The 26678-nt window shown below is 41.0% G+C and overlaps 1 protein-coding gene across 13 annotated transcripts in view; it reads right to left on the bottom strand.

The window, feature by feature from the left end:
* The window catches only part of CALD1 (caldesmon 1), a 231529-nt gene that overhangs the window by 28457 nt on the left and 176394 nt on the right, over window positions 1-26678 (bottom strand). For 9 of the 13 annotated variants that reach the window (XM_061414770.1, XM_061414773.1, XM_061414767.1 and 6 more), the window contains 4 exons: window positions 13104-13250; window positions 8358-9444; window positions 7074-7151; window positions 931-1073 (listed from right to left, as the gene is read on the bottom strand). In XM_061414770.1, coding sequence (XP_061270754.1) covers window positions 931-1073; window positions 7074-7151; window positions 8358-9444; window positions 13104-13250 — 1455 coding nt within the window. The remainder of the gene's footprint in view (window positions 1-930; window positions 1074-7073; window positions 7152-8357; window positions 9445-13103; window positions 13251-26678) is intronic. The other 4 variants (XM_061414777.1, XM_061414778.1, XM_061414779.1 and 1 more) reach the window with 1 other exon arrangement.

Genomic DNA, 26678 nt, shown 5'->3' with positions numbered 1-26678 from the left:
GGGGTTGTGAAGAGTCGGACAGGACTAAAGCGACTTAGCATGCACGCACTTGTCTATCTGTCCTAAACTTAATCGCCCAGATGTATTCAATGTGATAGGAGAGGGGATGAAAAAGGGGAATCTGAAGCTCTGCAAGAGGGTTTTCCAAACTGGAGCATTAGTTGCTCACCCTCTTCCTCCCTCTTAGAGATTCTCCAAGGCAAAATAACATCAAAGGCTCTCTAAGTCCTGTGGTAAAGAGACGTAACTTATTTAGTTTAACTCTGATGCCGGGAGGGATTGGGGGCAGGAGGAGAAGGGGATGACAGAGGATGAGATGGCTGGATGGCATCACCGACTCGATGGACGTGAGTCTGAGTGAACTCCGGGAGATGGTGATGGACAGGGAGGCCTGGCATGCTGCGATTCATGGGGTCGCAAAGAGTCGGACACGACTGAGTGACTGAACTGAACTGAAATGACTGAATGTTTCTGAAGTATCTGGCCACAGGGCAATCTTCCTTTTCTGCAACAATTAATTTACAACGTTTAGAAAATACATCCTTGAAAATGGTATTGAGAAATTTCTTTTATGAAGTCTGCTGGACCCTACAGAGAATGAATCAATGACATGAACTCCGGTGATAATGTTTTCTAATAAGCTGATCTTACGTGAATGTATTAGGTCAGTGAACAAAAACATAGATACCAAGCAGGGTTGATCTGCCTTGTCAAATAATGGGAAAAGCAGATCAAACCTTGTCTGAGCAGGGCTTGCTGTTCTGTTAGTGACTGATAGCCTGATCTGCTGACGGCGTATCTCTAAGACAATGGCCAGTGACCTCACAACACAAGTATGTTGCCTGTTAGCACGTTTCTGTCTGGAGTCACAGGGTAGGGAGACTGACTTTTTTTTTTCACACATGAGCACAGTCACTGTTAACTTCTTACCTGAAAGTATTCTCGGCGTGTTTAAGTTTGTGGGTCATGAATTCTCCATTCTGAGACTTCACTTCTGTAAATCCCTTCTTTGCATCCAAGAACCTCTTAACGTCTTTGCTTTCTTTGTCCTTTTTAGTCTTCTCATCTTTGAGCTAACCAATGGTACATATCAGGAAGGAACATAACGATAAAAATCTTATTAGGTTTCGGTTGGTATCACCAAATAAAACCCAACATTGTTAGGAAGCCAGAAAACTGAGAAGTAAAACAAACCACTGGAGAATGATGTGGTAGACCTGGAATCAGAGGAAATTCTTGGAGCATGAGCTATGGTCCTCCAGCTTCTGAGCAAAGACCCTGACCACAATTTTAGGAGGTCAGGATCATCCCTTATTTCACTGAGGTTTTATTTTCAAAAGTGACGGAGGTGTTACCATTTGGAAACCATTATGTTATGGAAACTCCACATGAGAGGGGTTGTTTTCAGTTCCCACCGGGAAGAGCAATTATTAGTGTGGCCTTGATGGGAGAATGGCCAAGTTACTTGGACAGGTTTCTTCTTGGATGAAGGGTGCTTCTTTGAGAAGGACTTGAATGTGTTGAGGAGGAAATAAGAAACCTACTGAGTTAGCCAGATCTGTCAAGTCAGTCTTGGCTGATGTCAGAGGAAGACCACCCTAGTATTTTAATCAAATGAATAACTAGAGTCTTCAGGATAGAAGACATAATAACCCTACCTTTAGAAGGATGACACAGAGACCTGCGGGGCCGTGTCTGTAGTCATCTAAAGCATTAAAGATAGAACGCAAAGGAAAAATTCCAGGGCTGACCTTGACTTCCATTGAAGGTGATAATTTAGTCTCTGAAAGTGGCTTTGCGATTGTTGTGGGAGACAGAGGAAGGTGGTACATGGAGAGCAGGTATTAGCTTTAATTTTTTGTGTGCACGTGTAGGCTTTGTGTTACAAGTTCCTCACAGTGAGACAGATTGTTTCAAAGTATACTGAATTTGCATAGCTTTTTGGGGGGAGGTAAAGGAGTTCAAATTACCTTTATCATCTCACCCATTCTTAAAAAATGAGTGTGAGAACAGCTGAGGTTCATTACTGCTCATTTGAAGATAAACAGTGACAAAGCACTAACATTCTAAAGAGACCAAAGGAGGAGGGTTTGGGTGTAAGAACTCAGGGCTCCAGGGGCTGCCAAGAACGGTCCCACCCCTTACCTGATCACTCACCTCTTTGCAGTTGTTATGCTTCCGATACCTAACCCCCACCAAAGTGCATGTTTTACTAAGAAAAGGGGTTTTTTTTGCTTTTTACTGATGGGTCTTCAGTAGTCCTTTGCCTGATTGCTTTTGCTGAGTATTATTTGATTAAATTACTATCGATGGACTATTCACTACCACGGTGCCCTAGCTAGTTATGACTTTTAATTTTTCTCCAAGTGGCATACATCTAGGACATCCCTTGGACTTGCCGAAGAGGAAGGCTGTTATTTTGCTATTCTTTCTGAGTGCTTTGTCTGAAAGTCAGGAAATCTGAGTTTTAGTTTTAGTGTTGTCAACAAATCTAACTGTTACTTTAAGTCACCTAACATCTCTGGAATGCTGGCTCCGTGTGCATGAAAAGAGAGGGTTGGGCTAGATGATCCCTTCCTAATCTTCATCCTGTGCCTTCCTTCTTGGCTCCAGATTTGTGCTGAGAGGCTCAGAGAAGAGAAGGAAGCTCCTGGTCTGTCCCGCAGCTTTAATTCGACTGTCCTTGCTTGGTGGTAAATCAGTGTTTATTGGACAGGCAGGAGCAAGCAAGGTCTCTTTTCATTCTGACCTACCATTGTTGGGAATAGCCCGAGAAACTATGGATGGGACTTTATATCCTGGTTAAGAAGTATCTGGGGATACACATTTAAGGGTGAGGGGGGTCCCCTTGCAGTGAACCCATGAAAGAAACTGTGAGTCACACCTTACAGTTTGTGGAGCACTATACAAAGAGAAACTCATTTCTCTTATTTTGGAGTCAGAGATATTCAAATGCATTATCTAATTTACTGACCAAAAATGTGTGTAAAATAGATTTATAAAACCATACATGTCTAACAGAAGAAACATCCCTTTTTTTCAAGTTCTTCCTGTATTGGCAAAGTTGTGGTGCTTATATTCTCTTTGGAAGACTTAAAAAAATTCCCAAAGAAATAATGATAATTTAATGCTGACTGCAAATTATTTTTTCTTTCTGGGAAATGAATAAATAAATTCCGTAACACTTTAAGGAGCACAGTGGGTTGGCTTCTATAGCAGATTCAGCCTAAGCTAATGGGATATTCTGAGCCCACTGGGAAAAGCATCAGAGCCTCTAGATCAAAATGTTACCAAGAAGAGAATCTGTGCTGATGGATTAACACAGGGCCATGTATCCTGAGTAGGAAATGGCAATCTGCTCCAGCATTCTCACCTGGGAAATCCCATGGATAGAGGACCCTGGTAGGCTAGTCTGTGCATGCTAAGTTGCTTCAGTCATGTCTGACCCTGTTGCAGTAGCCCGCCAGGCTCCTCTGTCCATGGGGTTATCCCGGGCAAGAATACTGGAGTGGACTGCCATGTTCTACTCCAGGGGATCTTCCTGACCCATGGATTGAACCCACGTCTCTTGCATTTCCTGCATCGACAGGCACGCTGTTTACCACTAGTGCCACCTGGGAAGCCGGGGCTACAATCCACAGGGTCACAAAGAGTTGGACACAACTGGGTATAGCACAGCCAAAAAAAAAAAAAAAGTGATCAGTGGGGTAACACATGGGTGTATGTGTGTAGGGGTAGGAATTCCAGTGACATACTCTTGTGCCAGAGAGACACTCAAAAAGTTGTGAACAAGTCTAAAAGGACTGAGACACCAGTTTCTCTGTTGTACTGCTTTGTATCATTTGATTCCAGAAGAATGATAAGAACGGGTGCAAGTTACACTTTTTCAGACTAAGTTGAACATACTTTTGTTAGATTCAGAAGCCTCACTTCCTGTTCCAGGCCCAATGTCTATCACATGAATGGCCCTGTCCATGGACAACATGGACTTCCCTGGGGAGCTGAGGCTCTACCCAGACCCACAGAGGCAGAGTCTGTGTTTCATAAGATCCCAGGTGACCAGCATGTACCCTGATGTTTAGTGAGAGGCTCTGGCCTACGTGATATGAATATTAGTTTCATTATTATATGAACAGCTCTGCTGGAAGCTGTTTTCCTATTAGAGGCCAGAACAAAAAACAAGCTCTGGGGTGAAGAACTAAAAGGAGGCATTTTACAGGGAGGCATTTTATATTCAATATCCTATGATAAGCCATAATGGAAAAGAATGTAGATAAAAAAAGAATATATGTATATGTATAAAGGGCTTCCCAGGTGGCTTAGTGGGTAAAGAATCTGCCTGCCAATGCATGAGACACAAGAGATGTGGGTTTGATGCCTGGGTTGGGAAGATTAACCTGGAGTAGGAAATGGCAACCCATTCCAGTATGCTTGCCTGGCAAATCCCATGGACAGAGGAGCATGGTGTGCTACAGTCCATGGGGGCGCAGAGAGTCGGACACAACTGAGCATGAACTCATGCACACACGCAATATATGTACAACTGAATCACTTGCCGTACAGCATAAACACAACACTGTACTTCAACAAAAATTTTTTAAAAATTAAAAGAAGGCATTTTATAGTTGGGGAAAAGAAAAAGTTAAATTACGTTTCAGGGTTACTGGTCATCTGTGATTCACTGCCACAAACAGTTAAACTGCAGTGGGAGAAAGAAGGTTTTGTGTAAGGTATTGGAGTGACTTCTGGAAATGTAGCTCACCTGATGTTTGTGTTTCCTTTTCTTGCTAACTCCATGAAAGGAAAGACTTTTGTTGAGAGTAGAAAACAAAAAGCGGGATGGGGGTAAAAGGAGGGCATTTACAATGGCCACATCACATAAACTATGATTTAAAGTTATCTAAGTGGAGTAGCTACACAAACAGGTGGAGAGGGGAAAACCTAGTTATTCAACTAGTAATTTATGTATGCAATGTTAAAACAGGAATGGCAGTTTTTGTTTTTTTTTCCCCCAAAGCTTGGGTTAAGGAGCTAATCTGTTCTTGTGGCAAAAAGAGGCCAAGTTTTGGGACACTGGAATGTGCTGGAGGGCAGACTGAGAAAGGGGCAGGACTGAAATCAAACCACGGCCATTGTTGAACTGGGGGCCTTATCTGAAAAGAAGCTAAAGGATGATGGGATGGCTGCTGGTAAGCTCCTTGTAGTTCACAGACACAAAACGTGGACACAAATGCCTTGGTCATTAAAAACAATCCACATCTGACTGAACTGAATGAAATGGAGAATTCATAGAGTCATTCTGCCTCTCCTACTCCATAGAAATGTAATCATTGAGCTATGATTTCATGCCCTCTTCCTCCTGTACTTAAAGATATTCCCCCCAAGAAGTTTCTGTATAGCAGAGCGAGCTCAGCTCTCTGACGACCTGGATGGGTGGGATGGGTTGGGGGGTGGGGGGGAGACTCGAGAGGGAGGGGGTATGTGTCTACACATAGCTGATTTCATGCTGTTGCACAGCAGAGACCAATACAGTGCTGTAAAGCGATTATACTCCAATTAAAAATAAGTTAAAGATATTCCCCCACACAAAATGCTAGCTTTAGAGATGAAGCTAAATAATAATATATGTGGGATATATAAATATATATGTGGGAAGCGAAATAAATAATATATGTGGGATATTTCTGAGTTTAGTCCCAAAGTAATGTTCATCTTTTGGAAATGAATTTGTAGCTGTTTTTCTGTTACAGAATGAGAACAGTTGTTTCCCAACATGTTCAACAAATTTCTCAGCAGCCTCATTAGAACCAAATTTAGTTTTCTAGTTTTTAGCATTCATGCTTTCTCCTGCTTTTAACTGGGCAGTGTTCACATTTGGTTTTTACTCCCAAGCCACCACAAGTTCTACTAGAAGATGGGAGGAACACATACCAAAAACAAAATAAATATAACATGAACTAGAGTTCTTTTTACATGAATCTTAGGAAAAAAAGGTTTAAGAAAATAATCATTCTCCTATTAAATCTCATCTATTTGCTAAATATAGATTTGTCTGTGTCTTATTCTGTGCTATAATGGGCAGAAAAATGTAGCAAGAGTCCATCTGAGTTGGAGCTCAATAACTACAATTCAGTCCCACAAGTAGAGTACTTCAAATCTTATGTTTGATAATTTAGTTTACCACGATCAAGTACTTTGAGCTTATTAAATACTATCATCATTTTTAGGATTGCTTGGAGCTAACATAAGCATGATGGTTAAAACAAGATCAGGCTTTCTTTCTCCTTTTTTTTTTAAGCTGTGGTATGTGGCATGCAGGATCTTAGTTGCCCAACCAGGGATCAAACCTGTGCCCCCTGCATTGACAGCGAAGAGTCTTAACCACTGGATGGCCACGGAAGTCCTGAGGTCAGGCTTTCTGATGTGGCATTTTGATTATGTCGGGACATAATGACATGCTGTCTGCAGCAGCCTCTGGTCCACTGACTTGTTTACTACTTACCTACAGTCAAACACCCTGGCACCAGCTCCTGTGTGTGCCTCAGAAATGCAATGCAGAACACTGTGCCAAGCTTTTCTTTTGAAAACCAAATATCATCTTCAGTTAATCAGATTTTCTACTGAGAGGTGTGGGAGTGTTTTCCCTTGGAAAAGTTAAATCATTAATCAAAGCCAGTTGGAAATATTTCATGATTGAAATGAAAGTAGGATGGCTCAAAGAAAAAAAAAAATAGCTTTTTTTGAGGAGAGTAGAAAGCAGGAAAGGTTGATGAGAGAAGTATTTCTCAAGCTTTCTGACTGTGACCCATAGTAGAAAAGACAATTTATATCACAATGCAATGCTTCGTGGCCACGATGCCCTCTGATATTTTCTACTCTACTTCATTAAAACAATGCAGATTGACACTTTTAACTAGTTTTGCTTTCAATTGATTTCACCATTCAATGGATCATGAGCCACGGCTTGAAAAATACTGGGTTAGAGGTTACAGTTTTGAGATCATCTGACCTGAAACGTCATGGAACACTGCTCTCTGTGCTTTATGACTAGGTTCCTTCTCAGTGATATTTACCTCTTCTTTTTTGAAGGCAGCCTTGTCGTCTTGGGACTTTTCTCTTTTAGCTGGCACTTTAGCCCCCCTTTCTTCTTCCTTTTTATTTTCAAGAATGGTAAGGTCACTTATTTAAAAGCAAGAGTGAGAGGGTGCTCAGGTCACTCTGCATGTGGCGTGAAGTGACTTCTCTGTGGCTGTACCAATCCTCACATTTCCCCAGTGCCAGTGGTTCTAACAGCAATGTGGGATAGTTTCCTCCCACCAAATCTTTCCTCATGTGCCTGCCATCGTGCTCACTGAGGTCCAGCGTGATGTGGTGCTTCTCGTGAGTGTTGAAAACCTCCTGAGTGTTTGGTGCATCTAGTTCCTGATCATCTCTTATGATAGCTGTGTTTATGAGCCCCTTGTAAGAAGCAGAAGTGAAAGATGACTTGAATGCAATGCAGGCTAAGCGACAGAGAGTTCTCTTTGGAAAGCTGAATACACAAGCATCTCTATAGTGCTTTTAATGTAGCCTTGCAGACAGAGAAAAAAAAAATGTTTCTTAGATTATAGACACTCCCCCAGCCCCATTCCACTCTTCCTGTGCTACATAAATCTGTATCACCCAGACGGTAAAAGAAGCAGAATGTGCGCTTGTAACTACCAACCAGTTTTAAGTTGATGCTGCCCCAGATGAATGGCTTTCTGCAAGTCTACATTAGGCTCAGGTCTACATGACGGCAAGTCAGGATTCTGACATTTTTTTATAAAAGGTCCAAAATGGCTCCTTTCCCTCCTTTATTACCAGTTAATTTCAAGGGGGTTATTTTTGTCTTCTTAAGATATTTCTGACCATGATTCGTCATGTCAGTTTCCCACCCCAACTTTTAGCATCTTCTGTTAGATGCCAAACACAAAAGATGAGGTGAGGAGTTATGGTCCTGCTGCCTCATGTAGACCTGTGGAGAGAGGTAAGTTGTTAGAAGGAATGAGTTTAGATGCAGGTGCAGAATCATTTCAGCGCAGCACCACCACACTTGTCATCTTTGGGTTAATTCATTTTTTCTGGTATTCATAGCAATCAAGCACAGAGCAATTCACTTCTCTCTGGTTGTATCAGTAAATTTGGTTGGTGGAATATTTAGCCCTCAGTTGATTGCTCTATGCTTGCATATTGCTATGACCTAAAAAAATGAACAGCTTGCCAAACGATTAAGCACGTGGGGCCTTAGGAATGTGGCCTCAGTCCCAAATTTGATGTGCATTACATTTCTCGCAAGTTGCAGGCATCACACACTTGGTGCAAAAGGTTTACTGTACCTGTTTCTTTGGGACAGCTGTATGAGGTTTATCTTCTTGTACTTTCTTTTCATTGACCCCCTTCCCTGCTGTTTTCTCCTCTACCTTTTCCCCTTTAATCTTTTTCTCTTGCATTTGCCCCTTTTTCTCTTCTAGTTGCTTCTTACGTTTTTGCTCTTCTATCTTAGCTCTCTCTTCTTCCTCTGCCTTCGCCCTCTGCCTCTCCTCTTCTGCCTTTCTCTCCTGCTCCTTGATCCTCTGCCTCTCCTCTTCTGCCTTTCTCTCCTGCTCCTTGATCCTCTGCCTCTCCTCTTCTGCCTTTCTCTCCTGCTCCTTGATCCTCTGCCTCTCCTCTTCTGCCTTTCTCTCCTCCTCCTTGATCCTCTCCCTCTCCGCTGCCTCCTGTCTTTCTCTCTCTTGGGCAGCTGCTTTTTCTTCTGCTTCCTTTTTTGCTTTCTCCTCTGCTATTTTTCGGTCTTGCTCAGCTTTAATTCTTTCTCTTTCTTCTGCTTCCAACCTGGCCCTTTCTGCCTCAGCTCTTTCCCTGGCTTCCTCTTCCATCTTTTCATTCTGGAGAATCTCATCTGAGCCCCTTTCCCCCTCCTCCTCGGTCTTAGGCTCATCTGTACTGATCTGCCCATTTTTCAGTGGCATTACTGTTTCCTGCTGGGTGTCTGCTGTTTTCTCGTCTACCACCACCTCTACCTGATTTTCTTCAATGCTCCCTGGCTTTGGCTTCTCTTCTTCTTCTTCCTCCTTTTCTTTCTCCTCTTTCTTTTTCTCTTCCGCTTCCATCCAATCATTCTTCTGGTGTGACTTGGTGACTATTTCCGTTTCCTCCAGCTCCTGCCTTTCCTGGCGACTTTCACTTCTTCCTTCCTTCTCCGCCGTTTCATTGTCTGTTGTGTCGTTTTGCATTCTTCTGCTGGAGAGCGACAAACTTGCATCTGTTATTGTTGGGTCAAACTCCTTCTGTCGCTCCAGGGCTTCCTGGAGGCGCTTTTGGCGTCTTTCCTCCCGCCGAGCCAGTCGCTCCAGGAGAGCAGCCTCATCATCGCCCTCCGCCTGAGTGTTGGTCGTGGTTGTCTTGACCTCCTCGTCAGGCACACTGGACAACAGAAACGACACCAAGGACAGCTTGCTGATTAATCGGTCAGCTGGATTCATGTACTGTGCCACGTGGGAACTACAGCAGATACATAGAGAAATACATATACACACACTCCCCATATATAACCCCATATTAGTACATTCCTGCCTGGATTTCAATGACACATATGCAAACCTTTGTCCATGGTCTTTCTCTGACCATGGTGAGTCTATTCTGTAAACAGAAGAGCTGAGCATTAATGCCCCCTGGGCACTGTGCCTCTAGCAAAAATTGATGAGCATTAGTGAATAAACACCTCAGCTCTCTTCACCTTTGGAATCAGATAGCTCCGAGGTACCTGCAGCATACTAGATCTTAGAGCGCCCAGTGGAGGTGAGCTCCAGATACTCACAGTGGTAATTTGCTCAGAAAGAAAACCTTGATTTGGTTGCGTTGCCTTCTCTGCCTCACTTTCCCACACTGCTACCAGCTTTTCCTAGGATCACTTTAAAAATAAACTGTACTTAAATCTTTGTTTCAGAATCTGATTCTTGGAGAACTCAAATTAAGACAAGGACCAAACTGAAGAAACAAATTCCTCTCATATCATATAGTGTTCCCACATGTTGCCAAGTCATCTGGAATTCCTGATCTGGATTTCTGGAACACAAAGTACTTTGAGAGGAAGAGAGTGTATGTATTAATAATAGTGCACAGATGCTATATTCAGGCTAATAACCCCCACGGTGGGGACATCCAACTGTCCACCACAATTCATGCTCCTCCTTCCTTAGTCACAGGAAGTCATTGCCCATCAAGTCATTGCCTAACCCTCCCTTCTTCCTTGCACCTGGGTGGGGCCTCATGACCAATAATTCCAATGAAGTATGAGTAGAAGTGTGATGTCCAGGCCAGGACAAATAAGAAGCAGAGGTACATTCTCTTCCTTGTCAATCTCTGTCTGCTGGCTAGATCAGAGGACTCCAAAGCCCCTGAAGTTGATAGACTCGCAAGAGGACAGAAGATAGGGGGCAAGTTCTACCAATCAGAAATACCCAGTTTGGGAAATCATTGTTAAAGCAGCTGATGTTGCTCTAACTAATATATACATAATATACCGTCTTCATTCTTTGTCAAGATTTCCATGAGGAAAGGGTCTCTTGCCCTTCTTTTCTAGAGTAGACAAAGAACAGTTAGATTTGATGTTTATAAAATAAGAAGAGAAAATCTCTAAAATCCAAACAGCAGCATGTCCATCACCATGCTCACTACTGTGGGATGCTGGCTGGACACTGCCCAAGCCAGGCGTGTCGGTCTTCACTGCAGGAAACAACTAGTCATGTGATCCTAGGACTGTGACCAGAGTTGGAAAAGTATGTCTTGCAGTGTTTTGAAACTCCATCAAATTTCATGGTTCATACCAACCTTGGCCCTTTTGAAGTTCAAGTTCACTTAATTTTGGAAAAACACACTTCACCTTTAACAATAAGAAATGGCAGAGTAGAGGCTAGATTTTAAACTTTCTTGGCCTTCGCTGTTGCTGTAAGGCATCATGTTGATGAATTAGACACATAAGGGTTAAACTTCTCTGAAAACGCAAATAGCTTAGAATTTAAGGGGAAAAATCTATGTATGTGAGGCATTTGGACCAAATGAATTTAAATAATTTTTAAGAGGTACCCCAAATTCCAAAATGCTAGTTGGCTTAAAGAACTCTTAAGAAATAACAGATTCTACTGAATCTTTTTTTGCTATTTGCTATTTATAAATCAGGATAGCTATTATCAGTAGAAGCTGAGTACCAATTACAGTTGCTTAGCCCCAAGAAGAATACTTATTCTTCATGTCAGAGGTAAATTACATGAATATGAGCTACTAAAAAAAAAAAAAAGAATTTGTACTCAATCAATAGCATGAAATAGCTAGTAATAGTAAATTGTGAAAGAAGAGAAATACAAGTAGGAGCAAGATTTTAAAAGCAAGAAAACTACAGGCACCAGTAACTTTTTATGGCATTGTTGATTATTCCCTAATAGCCAGATTCATGGAAGGCCTTAAAATGTAAAATGTCGTTATTTAAACTCTTTTTTTCCTATCTCCCTCAGCTCAAAAATGGAAAAGGAAGTGATGACCATACTGCTCTGATTTATAAGATTCTGCTACCATCTTCCTAATAATGGCCAAGATTATTATGTGCATTTTACATGTGTTATCATCTCATTTAAATTTAATGACATGCCTTAAACAAAAGTATAATTTTTATTTCCATTTAACTGAAAAAATAGAATTAGTGAAGGGAGGGTCAGGTTGGGATTCAAAGCCAGGTGGTGAACCCCAAAGAACAAACCTCAACCTCTTGGCTATACACCCTCCCTAATTAGGAGGTACTTACTGAGGGATGAGGTCTGTTTGTCCACCTAACCAAGAAGCTTCCTGATTGAGTCATCCTGCCAGCATTTTCGCGACTGCCTTCAGAAACCTTCTGTGCACCCACTGAAATTCACGTTAAAGAGGACAGAACGCTTTCCCTTCAGAATTTTCTATGTAGATTGAATGAAGTGGAATGTAGATCAAATACAGTTTCCTCCCAATATGCACAAAATAAGAGAATCTAAAACCAAAACCACATAAAAGATCTTATATGATGATTTCATTATATGTAACCGTTCCATAATTTTAAAATCAAATTATCTTTTGCTCCATTCCCCCTCAAACATCCTCATCTTTTCTGTACCTTGGAGCATATACATGACATATACTAACTATTAGCATAATGCACCATGTGACCTTGTATGTGTGAACTTTTAAAAGTCCCTTTAGAAGAAGCGAGGGCTTCCCTGATGGTTCAGATGGTAAAGAATCTGCCTGCAATGCAGGAGACCCTGGGTCAGGAAGATCCCCTGGAGAAGAGAATGGCAACCCACTCCAGTATTCTTGCCTGGAGAATGCCATGAATAGAGGAGCCTGGCGGGCACAGTCCACAGGGTCGCAAAGAGTCGGACACGACTGAGCAACTAACACACACTTGTTATAAGAAATTGAACTTATTACTAAGAGATCTCAACTTTCCTGATTTCCACCAGGACTGGTATAGGGAAAAATGCAGTACTAAACTCATAAGCTTCTTTGAATAACTACATTAAATCAAACAGGATTCTGCACCTTGCAGAATATTACCGAGAACAGAGAATACTGGGTTAGGGTGTATATTAGGAAGAATAAGACATCTGCAATTCATGCCTACTTTTAAAATTGAAGTATTCTCTCTGCTACTGGTAGATGCAGAGGACTATTAAACTAATATATCTTTAGTTCAGAACAGATAACAATACCTTAAAGAATGAATGTAAATAGTTTTCCTTATTTAAGAATATGACCCGTGATTTTTAGTAAATAAAAATTTTACTAGATTACAAAGAAAATATCCTTCAATTGGGGTTTGTTTAGGGGATGGGATAGGGGGTGAGAAGAAAGGAGTACTGGTGTCCTGATGTCTAAATCAGATCAACTGTCCAGTCTGGTGAGTTGCCAATAATGGCCGCACAAGAATTAAACAAGCTAGAGAGAGTGAAAGAGATTGAGTTGGGCTGAGAAGGGAGTGCTTCGCCCAACACATTTCTTTCAACAGACTGGCTAAGAAGCGATTGAGAAATGTGCCCTTCCGAAGAGGACAGTACCTGTTCTGGGTGTTGACCTCCACCTGGTCGGTCACCTGCCCCAAGGCTTCTTCCTCTTGCTTCTGCCGCAGCCTTTCCTGTCGGGCGCGGCGGCGCCGTTCCCGGGCGGCCTCTTCCTCGTCATCGTCATTCCGCTGGTAGGCGATTCTGCAACATTGAAAACACCACCTCTTGAGCCAAATGCCAACCATCATTACCAGCTTCTTGGCAGGATCGACCCTGAACGTGACTACTTACTGAACCACAGAGTTCTAAGAGGACGGTTCTGTTTCTTAACATTTAGAGACCTGATCTGATGAGTTTTTAAACTTTTAAATATCTGAAAAGCATTAGTCCAATAGCTACAGAGGATAATTGACAATGATCAAATAACAGCTTAGACTGAAAAAATTTATACAACAGCAACTGCCTTTGAAGACTGTGGGTTAGCTTATTTAGATTTCTTTACTAAGCTGATGATTAGTAAAGATTTAGAAGCAGAAATCCAAAGAATTGAACTGAAAGTAATCAAAACATTCATCGAAAAGATTCAGCATGTTGTATGAATTATTTGTGGATACATTTTCACAAAGGTCAGAAAAGAATCAAGTTATATTACCAAGCCAGGAATCTGGCATTAACAAGCCAAATAGCTAACTAAAAACCAAAGCAGGATATCCTCTTTGCCTGGATTTATTTTTTCCCTTGTAGTTCCTTTTCATGGAAGAAAGAAGGTCTCATTGACAACTGAGAAGAGGCTTCACACTCAGGGCAGGGCCCTCTATGGATATGTGTGTGTGCTCATTGTGACCGACTCTTTGTGACCGCACGGACTGCAATCTGCAAGGCTCCTTTGTCCATGGGATTCTCCAGGCCAGAACACTGGAGTGGACTGCCATCTCCTCCTCCAGGGGACCTTCCTGACCCAGGGATCTGACCTGCGTCTCTTATGTCTCCTGTATTGCAGGTGGATTCTCTATCACTGAGCCACTGGCAGTGCCCTCGATGGCCCCCTCCTTTGTTCTAAAACTGCCTTAGTGTCCCACCACCCTCACACTGGGGCACCTCACGGGAGCCTACAGGTGTGTATTTAGATAGAACCTGTGGGCTAAGGCGTGCTGCACTCCATGGGATCACAAAGAGTCCGACACGACTTAGAGACTGAACAACAGCAGCAAGAACAGCAAGTAGAAGAGGCGGAGAGGGTTTCACAGGCATATGTGATATTTAGCTTCCTGGATTAATCTGAAGCAAAGAGCTATTTAGGGAAGTTATACAATCGGAATCACTAGTTAGATATGTTTCCTCTAATATTTATTCCCAAGTGATGAGTTGGAGCTGGAGTGCAGCAGATGCCCAGACTCAAAAGGAGAAGGCCTACATGGTTAGCCTGGATATTCTGGAGAGAGGGCTATGGCTGAGATACAGAGCGCTGGGAAGGCACAGCAGTGCTGGGTGACCTGATGGTTCCATGGGTTGGGATGCAGCTGCGTTGTGCACCAGACTGCTTTTTACATTGGAGTTCACGTGCTTTTTTTTTTAAACAGTGTTACTTACATATCTACAAATAGAAATGCAGATATGTAAACATAACATGCCTATCAATCATGACTAAGCTAAAATAATTTACAAATGAAATCATACAATTTATACCAACAAAACAAACCTAACAGGGCAGATGAAGTTTGCTCCTGTTGGATTTACAAACTAGGTATTTTTAGATCCAGTACTTTATCTTTTGACTTCAATAATACAAATGCTATGAATGTTTTTGGACCTAGGTATCTTACAAAATAAGATGAACAGTTCTGAAGGTTGGTTGGTTTGCTCTTTGCTACTTAAGAAACTCTGACTTCATACTTGCTAAAATGTGCTGGTGTGCAAAATTCAAATGCCAGTATAAATAAACTGTCACTTAGTAATTCTATAAAGCTGACTGGTTTATTTCCACAAATATGGAGGGAAGGGTAGTGTGATACAGTTAAAGGATAACTAGATTAATATTCAGAAAACCTGGTTTCTACAACTGGTCTCTCCCTAGCTTGCAGCTCTTTGATTAACCTGCGTTACACTGCCTTGTCTGGAAGTGGGTGATAATCAAAAGAAATCATGGTTGTGTTGTGGTAAGGCAAGCTACAGTGTAGTATTTTGTTGTTAATAGGAAAGTGCAGTGGAGGAGCTGCTTTGTGAGGAAAGATGAGTTCAATTTTAGACTTGTTGAATTCGAGGTGACAGCATGACAAGATTCAAATGTTCTTTTCTAATTCAATCACATTGTAGCTTGCAGTCAAAAGCCCTTCCCAGTGGTTTGGCTTCAGTCTTCAGATTCTTGGCTTCATATTCCTTTGGCTTATTTCTCAATAGACAACTTTAACCACAGCAGGGAGAATGAGTCCTTAATGATGGCTTCCCAAGCTAATCAAACAGAAAGTCTTAATTTGCCTTTCTACATCTCTGGTTCAGCCATGAGGTCTTGGCTATTACTTGGGGCCTTCCTTTTCCAAGACAAGCAAGTCACATAAAAGCTCCATATGGGACACTTTATGCCAGAAACAAAACTCTCCCATCTCCTAAAAATGGAATCTCATTTGAAGCCCTTAATTTCCCATTACACTTGAACAATTTGAGATGTTACTGTCTCCTCCCACGCACCCAATGAGCTTCATGGTGGAGGCTGTTGGCTTTTAGTTCTGACACCACCTAGATCTGCCATCTGTCTTGGCCAGGTCACACTCACTCTTCCTTCATCTCAGAATCCTCATTGGAGGAGTGACCTTGAACAACCAGATCATCTCCACTGTCTCTTCTTACTTCATACGGCTTCACTTCAGTTCAGTTAGGTCGCTCAGTCGTGTCCGACTCTGTGACTCCATGAACTGCAACACGCCAGGCCTCCCTGTCCATCACCAACTCCTGGAGTCCACCCAAACTCATGTCCATTGTGTCGGTGATGCCATCCAACCATCTCATCCTCTGTCGTCCCCTTCTCCTCCTGCCCTCAATCTTTCCCAGCATCAGGGTCTTTTCAAATGAGTCAACTCTTCATATCAGGTGGCCAAAATATTGGAGTTTCAGCTTCAACATCAGTCCCTTCCAGGACTAATGTCCTTTAGGATGGACTGGTTGGATCTCCTTGCAGTCCAGAGGACTCTCAAGAGTCTTCTCCAACACCACAGTTCAAAAGCATCAATTCTTTGGTGCTCAGCTTTTTTTATAGTCCAACTCTCACATCCATACATGACCACTGGAAAAACCATAGTCTTGACTAGACGGACCTTTGTTGGCAAAGTAATGTCTCTGCTTTTTACTATGCTGCCTGCTGCTGCTGCTGCTAAGTTGCTTCAGTCGTGTCCGACTCTGTGTGACCCCAGAGACGGAAGCCCACCAGGCTCCCCCGTCCTTGGGATTCTCCAGGCAAGAACACTGGAGTGGGTTGCCATTTCCTTCTTCAATGAATGAAAGTGAAAAGTGAAAGGGAAGTCGCTCAGTCGTGTCCGACTTCCAGCGACCCCATGGACTACAGCCCACCAGGCTCCTCCATCCATGGGATTTTCCAGGCAAGAGTACTAGAGTGGGGTGCCATTGCCTTCTCTGACTATGCTGTCTAGGTTGGTCATAACTTTCCTTCCAAGGAGTAAGCATCTTTTAATTTCATGGTTGCAATCACCATCTGCAGTGATTCTGGAGCCCAGAAAAATAAAGTCAGCCACTGTTTCCACTGTTTCCCCATCTATTTGCCATGAAGTGATGGGACCAGATGCCATGATCTTAGTTTTCTGAATGTTCAGCTTTAAGCCAACTTTTTCACTTTCCTCTTTCACTTTCATCAAGAGGCTTTTTAGTTCCTTTTCACTTTCTCCCATAAGGGTGGTGTCATCTGTATATCTGAGGTTATTGATATTTCTCCCAGCAATCTTGATTCCAGCTTGTGCTTCTTCCACCCCAGCCGTTTCTCACGATGTACTCTGCATAGAAGTTAAATAAGCAGGGTGACAATATACAGCCTTGATGTACCCCTTTTCCTATTTGGCTTACAATTTACCATTACATTCCATCGGTAGAGTCTTGTTTAGGACACACAATTGCCAGAGCTAGATTTTTGAGGACATTTATTTATTTTTAATGTTTTTTGTTGTGGTAAAATATAATATAAAATGTACTATTTTAACCGTATTTAACTGTACAGTTAGTTCAGTGGCACTAAGTATATCCACAGTGTTGTGTAACTCTCACCATTATCCATCTCCTGAATGTTTCACCTTCCTAAATGGAAACTCTGTCCCCATTAAACACTAATTCCCAATTCTCCTTTCCCATCCCCTCACCCCCGGCCCCTGGCATCTACCAGTGTACTTTCTGATGCTATGAACTTGACTATTCTAGATCTCTTGTATAAGTGGAATCAAACAGTATTTGTCTGTACCTAAGTGTATTGGGGCTTCCCTGGTAGTTCAGCTGGTTTAGAATCTACCTGTAATGCAGGAGACCCTGGTTTGATTTCTGGGTTGGGAAGACTCCCTGAAGAAAGGATAGGCTACCCACTCTAGTATTCATGATCTTCCCAGTGGCTCAGATGGTAAGGAATCACCTGCAATGTGGGAGACCTGGGTTCAGTCCTTAGGTTGAGAAGATCCCCTGGAGGAGGGCATGGCAACCCACTGCAGTATTCTTGCCTGGAGAATCCCATGGGCGCAGAAGCCTGGCGGGCTACAGTCCATGGAGTTGCAAAGAGTCAGACATGACTGAGTAACTTAAGCACAGCACAGCATAGCAATGTGTATTGGGATGTATTTTTAAGGTTAGCTTCATTTATGTCCTACAGATTGTACCTTCCTTTTTTCCCTGTGCTATATAGTAGGTTCTCATTAGTTATCTATTTAATACATATGGCTATTAATAAAGAAACATGTTAAAATTGTTTTCAAAGTTAAAAACAAAAAAGGAGACAAATGATTTCATGGTATTTTGAATCAGAATGTGCCCAGTTGCTGGCTCAATGACTTATCAGTTGACTTTATACGTGAAATTATGTCCATGCCAAATGATATGTGTGGAAATTCTTTGAAAGTGAGCCTCCCTACACCAGCTCTCCAAGGTCACAGCACACAGTGGCTGCTTAGCTTTCAGACTTCTCCCATGACAACTACCCTTCATACTACTACCACAGATTTATTACTTTTCTTTCAAAATTGAAAAAACTTAATTGTTAAATTTTTTTCTAGCTCTAAAAGTAACATGCATTTATTGTTTTCTTAAACCAGACATTTAAAAATGTATAAAAGAGAAAGTAAAAATCAGTTTCCTAATCACACCCCTCAGATATAAATATGATTAATATTCAATGCAATCTACCAGAACTTCTCCTATCTTTACATGAAAGTGTTAGTCTCTCAGTCATGTCCAACTCTTTGCGACCCCATGGACTGTAGCCCACCAGGCTCCTCTGTCCGTGGCATTCTCCAGGCAAGAATACTGGAATGGGTTGGGTTGTCATTCCCTTCTCCAGAGAATCTTCCTGACCCAGGGATCGAACCCAGGTCTCCTACATTGCAGGGAGATTCTTTACCATCTGAGCCACCAGGGAAGAACTATGCATGCATAGACATTTTAATTTTTAACCAAGTTGGATCATGATATATACATTATTTTAGAAACAATTTCTCTAATTTACCTTATTTATTACTATTTTAACACATTAGCAAAATATAATTTTCAACAGCAACACAGTATTCTTTGACTGGATGTATGTAGTAAATATATGTATATGGTGTACTATAATCTATTTAACCAGTTTTCTACTGACAGGCATTTAAGCTTTTCCCAAATTTATGTTCTTATAAACAATGCTGCAAAGGACCGACCTCACTACAGATATACTTTTACCACTTGTTCAATTACTTATCTAGCAAATATTCTCAAAAGTTAGAATTTTTGAGTTTAGGAGTATGCTCATTTAAAGGCTTTTTGATACACATTGACAAACTGCCCTCCAAAAAGGTATGTCACGTGTGAGTGTTAATTTCACCATAATAAAAACTTACTCAAAAAGACAGTTGAGAACACAGTATCCTTAATACACCCACGTGATAGCACAACTGCTTTAGGCTTTGGTTAAAGACAAAATGTTAACATTTCTGATTTTCCACACACCACATTTACATGTATTGAGATGCTGCTGACCAGTAAAAATCATACCTAACCACCCACTGGGTTGCAATGAAAGCATAACAATCCATTTGTTCTTTCTGTGAAACTTCAGCAGATGCTGGCAGTAACCAGTCTACTGTATCCTACGCTACAAAGATAATTGATGTTCCCAGATGATTCACAAGCAGTGGGTTTCCTCTGAATCATCTGAGAAAGATTAAATATGTTTATTAAAGTTTTAATCAAATGCATTTTATTTAAAAACAAGTAATCCCAAATGATCATTTGATAATGGTGAAAAAGGAGAGTGAAAAAGCTGGCTTAAAACTCAACATTCGAAAAACTAACATCACAGCATCCAGTCCCATCACTTCATGGCAACTAGAAGGGGAAAAAGTGGAAACAGTGACAGATTTTTATTTTCTTGGACTCCAAAATCACTGTGGATGGTGAGTACAGCCATGGTATTAAAAGATACTTGCTCCTTTGAAGGAAAGGTATGACCAACCTATGCAGCATATTAAAAAGCAGAGACATCACTTTACCAACAAAATTCTATATAGTCAAAGCTATGCTTTTTCCAGTAGTCATGTATGGATGTGAGAGTTGGACTATAAAGAAGGCTGAGGACTGAAGAATTGATGCTTTTGAATTGTGGTGCTGGAGAAGACTCAAGAGTCCCTTGAAAAGCAAGGAGATCAAGCCAGTAAATCCTAAAGGAAATCAACCTTGAATATTCACTGGAAGGACTGATGCTGAAGCTGAAGTTCTAATACTTTGGCCACCTGATGTGAAGTGCCAACTCATGGGAAAAGACCCTGATGCTGGAAAAGATTGAAGGCAAAAGGAGAAGAGGCCAGCTGAGGATGAGATGGTTAGATAGCATCACTGACTCACTGGACATGAGTTTGAGCAAACTCTGGGAGATAGTGAAGGACAGGGAAGACTGGGGAATGCAGTCCATGGGGTTGCAAATGCAGTCCATGGGGTTGGACTCAACTTAGCAACTGAACAACAATAACAAAATCTCAAGTGATATGTAAAGCACCTCTTATTAAATGAAATGTTCAATTAACCAGAATCCATGACTTTCCCACCCAGCCTAGGTGTAAGCAGGTTTACTCTGGAGCATTACACTTTGTTACTGAGTAACTGCCTTTCCTCATGTTTTAGAGAACACTTGGAGAAAGGCGTGATTGATCTTACCACAGGAAGGCAAGTGCTGAGGGCAGCAAAATGGCACATCAGATGTCTGGGAGAGAGACGATCTTGTGTGTGTGTGTGTATGAATAAGTGTTGCTGCTGCTGCTGCTGCTAAGACACTTCAGTCGTGTCCGACTCTGTGCGACCCCATAGACAGCAGCCCACCAGGCTCCACCGTCCCTGGGATTCTCCAGGCAAGAACACTGGAGTGGGTTGCCATTTCCTTCTCCAATGCATGAGAGTGAAAAATGAAAGTGAAGTCGCTCAGTCGTGTCCGACTCAGTAGCCCACCAGGCTCCTCCATCCATGGGATTTTCCAGGCAAGAGTACTGGAGTGGGGTGCCTTCTCCGGAATAAGTGTTGACCAATCTCAAAAGTCAATAGTAATGACATGATGTTATTTGATTGTGTCAGTGGTATGAACAAAGCAGAAAGGACTGGCTTTTCTTCCATTCCCAGAACCACTGCCTAAATATCCTGGTGTTATATTATAAGAAAAAACAGACCTATGCACTGGGAAAACTCTCTTGGAATGCTGTGGCTTTCACACCAAAGACTTTTTAAGTCTTTACCACCAGACTTCTATTGCCTCAGTGTATTCAAGTAACACGGTAATCATGTTACGAGCTGTGCCTTTTAGATAGAAAGTTCAAATAAATAAAAGTTTTGCAGACATGGCGAATAATGAAACCACTGAGGACTCAGCGTCTTTACATTTGGCTGGGCTAGGGTCTAAATGTATACTAGATGAAAGAGGAAGTGGCAGAGACTTCCACAGTCAGATACTGGAGCAAGCCACTAGCTGTCAGCCTGCCCCAACGTCCCCTGAATCCCATCTTCTCCAACAAACACTTCTCAAGACTTGCTCAACACTGGCAAAATTCTTTTTATGATTTCATCTACAGTTTAGAGTTTTTTTTTAACCCCATGTTCTCCATAGTTAGAAGAATATTACCTTCAATCTCCTTTGATTTTTTTCTTAAAAAAAAAAATTTTTTTTTTTTTTGCTGTTTTCTGATTTGAGACTCTAGTACACAATCCTTAAACTTTCAAGTAAAAATTCTGGCAATAATATTTTATTAACAAGATCTCTTATCAGGAAACCGTGTTTAAAAATAGAACAAGAAAAAATAATAACTATTTTTATGAGAGGGCTGATTTTATTAAAAGTTTAAGAGCACTACAGAAAAGATTTAATTTTCCATATCTTATAGCAGTAGTTAGTAACACTTGAGAAATATGAATCCCTTTAAAATATCAAGAAAAAATAAAATATTATGGCAATTGCTTATACATTTGTTATCTATTAAAAATGTCTTATAAAGTGCCTATAAATTCAACACTGTATAGAAAGGAATCTGTATTTTATAAAGCAGTATATTAACACATATTTGGAGAACAGTTTTTCATACCTTAAAAAATTATTTATCAGACTACAGAAAACACTTGGTGTGGATATAAACTTGGGACTCTCTCAGTAATTTCATTGCTGGAGAACCACTGGTATATAGAAGATTACCAGAATGCCACTGAACAGACTTGGACTTATCCCCTTCAAGTCCTTTTCCATCCTTTAGTATTCCTTGTTCTTGGTAAGCACACATGCAGACCCACTGATTAAGTGACAAAAACCTCGGGGAAAACAAAAGGCTCAAGGCACTAAAATGAGGCCTGTGTACAAAAGACTTAAAGAGAGCTCATTCAGACCAAAATTTCCAAGTCTCTCTGTCCCTTGATTGTTTCTGCCACATTCTTCTACTTCAAAAAGAGAATATTGCAACTAAAATTCCAACAGAACAAATAAATTCGCTACCTGAAAGAAGGACTTCTACCAGTAGCTCATCATTTGTGGATTCACAGTGAGTTGCAGACCAGTAGACACTTAGCTGAACCCCAAGTTCAGCTTTCATCTCCCTGTATCCCTCCATAACTCTGCTTTCATGCAAGGAGTCATCTGATAGAAGGTGGTGCTGGCTGAAGAAGATTCCAGGTGGTAACTGAGATACTCAACCCCAAACGTGATCTTGCCCCCAGTTTTCCGCAGCTGTACATTCCCCACGTGGGCCAGACTCAGGAGGAAGACAGCCTGGGGTTTAGCCACAAAGGCCAACTTCTTAATTACATTTCTTTGATTTCCATCATTCTTGGTTCTGACAATGTCATTGTCTTGACCTGGGTTTTACAATGGGATCCAACTTAGAGCTAAAACCTCCTTTGGGCTGAAAATATACTCATCAGCTATTAGGAGGCAGAATGATTCATACATATTTTCAGTATTGTTTTTCATGCACCAAAAAACCCCAGTGATTTTTTTTTTCATAATATGAAATGCAAGCGATTCTTGCTCAAATGTTTTCAGTAAAATTTCGGGCAATGCTGTGATCAGGAGGGAAAAATCCTGAGCTACTGAAATGAGTCATATTTGCTCTACAGATTTATTGTGTATTTGAAAGTTAAAAAGAGGTTTATAGATACATTCCAGGCTCTTAAATATGATTTTGTTTATATGTGGTATCTGTAAAATGTTGTGGCTTCATTTAATGCACATGAGGTCCAATTCTGAATGTTTTTCCTTGGATTCCTTAAAAGAAAGGCACTGAAAATTACAGTGGAGGAAAAAAATCAAGAAAATAAAAGTATTTTCAGGTCAAAATATGTTTAGAAATGAATTAATAGCCAATAATCAATTGGTCTATTAGTAATTAATGCAGGCCAAAATGAAAGAAAGCCCCTCTCATTTAGAATGTGTGTGTATATATACATATATATATATATATTTTTTTTTTTCCTGGTAATGAAGGTAAAAATATGCTGAATTTCACTGTAGGATTCATTGCTATGTCAGGGTATGCCTTTTGTGGGAGTGCTGGCATGCAAGGGGATATGATACTCTGAAGAAGTTTACTTAGGAAGAAAGGTATGTCCCACTCCATCTCCTCATACACACACATATGAGAATTACTAAGTTTGCAAACCAGCCATATATTTCGGTTCTCAGTAGTAAGACACTGTGTGCTTGCACACTTCAGGGTTCTTATATATGTTGTCACCACAAGTCATCATCACCAGTCTACCATATGCTTTATATACTGGTGACGGCCATAATCACAGGAGTTTCTATAACCACAGACCATGATGAGGAAACATTTGTTGCAGAACACATTAGAAAGAAACAACCATCAGGCAGTGGGAGAAAGATCTCTCCACTTGCCTCCTCACACTCTCGGAGCAGGCTGGTTCTTAGAATCGTAACTGTGACGTCCTGTCAGATAAATAGACCGGGTCTGATTGATCATGTATCAGGGAGTACAGGGAGTTCCAATTGTGACTCAGGTTTCTATGGCTAAGGGCTTATGTGAACACAGTTCTCAGAAGGGTCCTGCTCTGGCAGATTCCTAAGCTTAGAGACTCACTTCTGAATTGATACACATAGTCACAGGCAAGTTTTAAAAAATGAACTCTAGTTGTTTGGGATTGGTATTTTAAATTAAAAAGATGTTTAGCATGACGTCTATTTTACCTATGAATGAGTGTAAGTACATGACCACTTAAAAGAAAAATAACGAAACAATAGCATGTGCCTTCTACCCAGCTTAAACCACACCAGCACCTGGGAGCGCCTTACATGCTCTTCTTCAATCCCATCCGCCTCTCTTTTTCAAGGCCTCCAAATAACCTTTAGCCTGATTTTTTCCTATTTTAATTATTTTCTTGCTTTTCTTTGTAGTTTTACCCCAACAGATATTCCCCTAAACAATTCGGTTTTCAGTTTTGCCTTCTTAGAACTTTATATAATCATACTGTATGAATCCTGTGATTAGTTTCTTTTACCCAGTAGTATGCTTCTGAGATTCATCTATATTTATATAAATACCTGTAGTCTATAATGACAGATGAGACATAGGTTTCCCAAACATTTCTTGAGATTCTAGTTTGGATGAGATAAATGTCTAATTTTTTATCCAATGGGTGCCATGTTTTTTAAAACTCCACAGATGGTTGGTGATATTCAGTAGAAATAAAATGAATAGAATCAGGATTTATTTCTTTTTGAATTGCTATTTTTTCACATTTTTTAAAAGAACAATGCTTCTGTCAAATCTATTAAACACGGATTTTGGAGGGATAATTCCATGGCAGTTTCCTGAGATAAAGTAAACTCTATTTATTCTGTCACAAACAGGACTGAATTTGCACCACTCCCACGATCCCACCCTATTCAAACAATAAGCTTGGTCAGATACAGTTTAGTTTTAACTTATAAATGTTTAGAAAGTGTAGTTATGGAAAGAGAAGGTTGATGATGGAGAAGATATATTTTACTTCTCACTTGATAATTCAAGTTAAGCTTTGATTTGAAATGAATGACAAGGAGTAAGAGAAATGTTTAAGTGGCTAGTAAGATAATTAAAATAAAGCAACCAAACTTTCCTCTCTTAACTTGAATTTGAAACTCAACTGGTATAAAATGTGGCTGGGGGATAAACCTAATTATTACTTGTGTTTTCATAAACATTACTTTTTATTCATCCTCAACCTAGGATTCTTTGTCTAGTAAGAATCTTAAATAAAATATGATCATTAATAAACTTAGACTTGTTAAAATGCTATCAGTCAAAAGTAAAATCTGACTTGGGGCTGTTTCCTGATGTATCTATGTAAGGACAATCTTGTTTTAATGTGCATAATAGATGTTGCCAATAAACCTTGGGCCTAGGTAATTTATTTTCAAATAAAACGTGATAAAATAATTCATAAGACCCAGGTATCTATGACTGGTAATGCTACATCTTGCCAGTTCTTTCTCTCACATGTAGGTCTGAATGTGGATATACAACTGATTGAAAAAAAAAAAAACGACCTGAGAGCAGGGTGCAGGGAAAACCCCACCCAAAGGCCAATTTGGATGCAACTACATCTGACCACAGATATATAATCAAGCAGATTCTTTTCACAGTCAAAAACAATCTCCTAGAAGCAGAAATTTTCATTGCCATCTTCAAATGTGAATACATGAACTCATTTTAGATGAGTCTTAGGGTGATCTAGAAATTCACATATTACCCCTAAATTTGAAATACTTGTATGATGCAGTACAAAGGCCCATAATTCCACGTGGTGGGGCTTTGAATTATGGTACTGCTATCACATTGCCAAACATTGGACAAAAGAAACAAAGTGATTGGAAAAACAAAAACAAGATGTCCTTAAGAGGAGATGAACCTGTGAGTAATTAGAAGGAATTCTTGTAAGGGAAAGCAGTATTTCAGACATGCTGATGGAAATGGTACATGGCGTGTGGGTATTGCTAACTGAAGTCACATGTCCTGTGTCAGCTGAGAGGATTCTCAGCATCCTCTCTACATAGGCAGTGCTTAATGCAGGGAAATTTATGGGTAATGGATTTTCATAACAGGCCTTTTATGATCTTCTCCTCCCCCAAAAGTGCCCTCTGGAGCTTTCGTGCTTCCACTCTCCTTTTTCTTAATTGGAAAAAGATTTAGTATTCATTTCCTCTTTTCTAGCACTCTCTTGGCTCCATTTCCCTTTGGGTGGCATGGCCTCCCATCACCACCCCTCCTTTCTCTCCCTCCTCTCTTCTTCAGAAACCAAAAGCTCAAATATACTGAGAGATATGACACTGGAGCATGGTTTCTGGCAACTCTGGTGAGTGAAGGGACTGTTCTAACACGAAAGCACATTTGAGGGGTGATCACTACCCCCCCAACTCTAGAGGTATCACACAACCTGACCTGACATCTATGGGTTTCCCAGGTGGCACTAGTGGTAAAGAATCCGCCTGCCGACAGAGGAGATGCGTGTTTGATCCCTGAGTCCGGAAGATCCCCTGGAGGAGGAAACGGCAACCCACTCCAGTATTCTTGCCAGATAATCCCATGGACAGAGGAGCCTGGTGGACTACAGTCCATGGGGGCGCAAAGTCAGACATGACTGAGTGCACACATACCCATACGTAACATCCAGCTGGCTCATAGCCTCCCTGCCTATGCTAGGACCACAGAGTTTTGTTTACAAGCAGTAGCAAGTAGAAAGACAAACTTTGGATAGAGACAGGAAATGGAAAATGAAAGGCTAAATCCTGAAGCTTGGACCTGTGGGAAGAACACTTATTCTTGCAGGGGACTTGGGAGCCAACAGCTGCTGATGGTCCAACCTCCCTACTGTTAGGAAAAGAAGTCAAGGGGTCTGCTCTGCGCTTGGTGGATCATCTTCCTCAGTCAACAG

Source organism: Bos javanicus, chromosome 4, assembly GCF_032452875.1.
Source record: "Bos javanicus breed banteng chromosome 4, ARS-OSU_banteng_1.0, whole genome shotgun sequence".
Taxonomy (NCBI): domain Eukaryota; kingdom Metazoa; phylum Chordata; class Mammalia; order Artiodactyla; family Bovidae; genus Bos; species Bos javanicus.
Note: the sequence above shows the minus strand (reverse complement) of the source record. Positions and strands in the feature narration are given on the sequence as shown.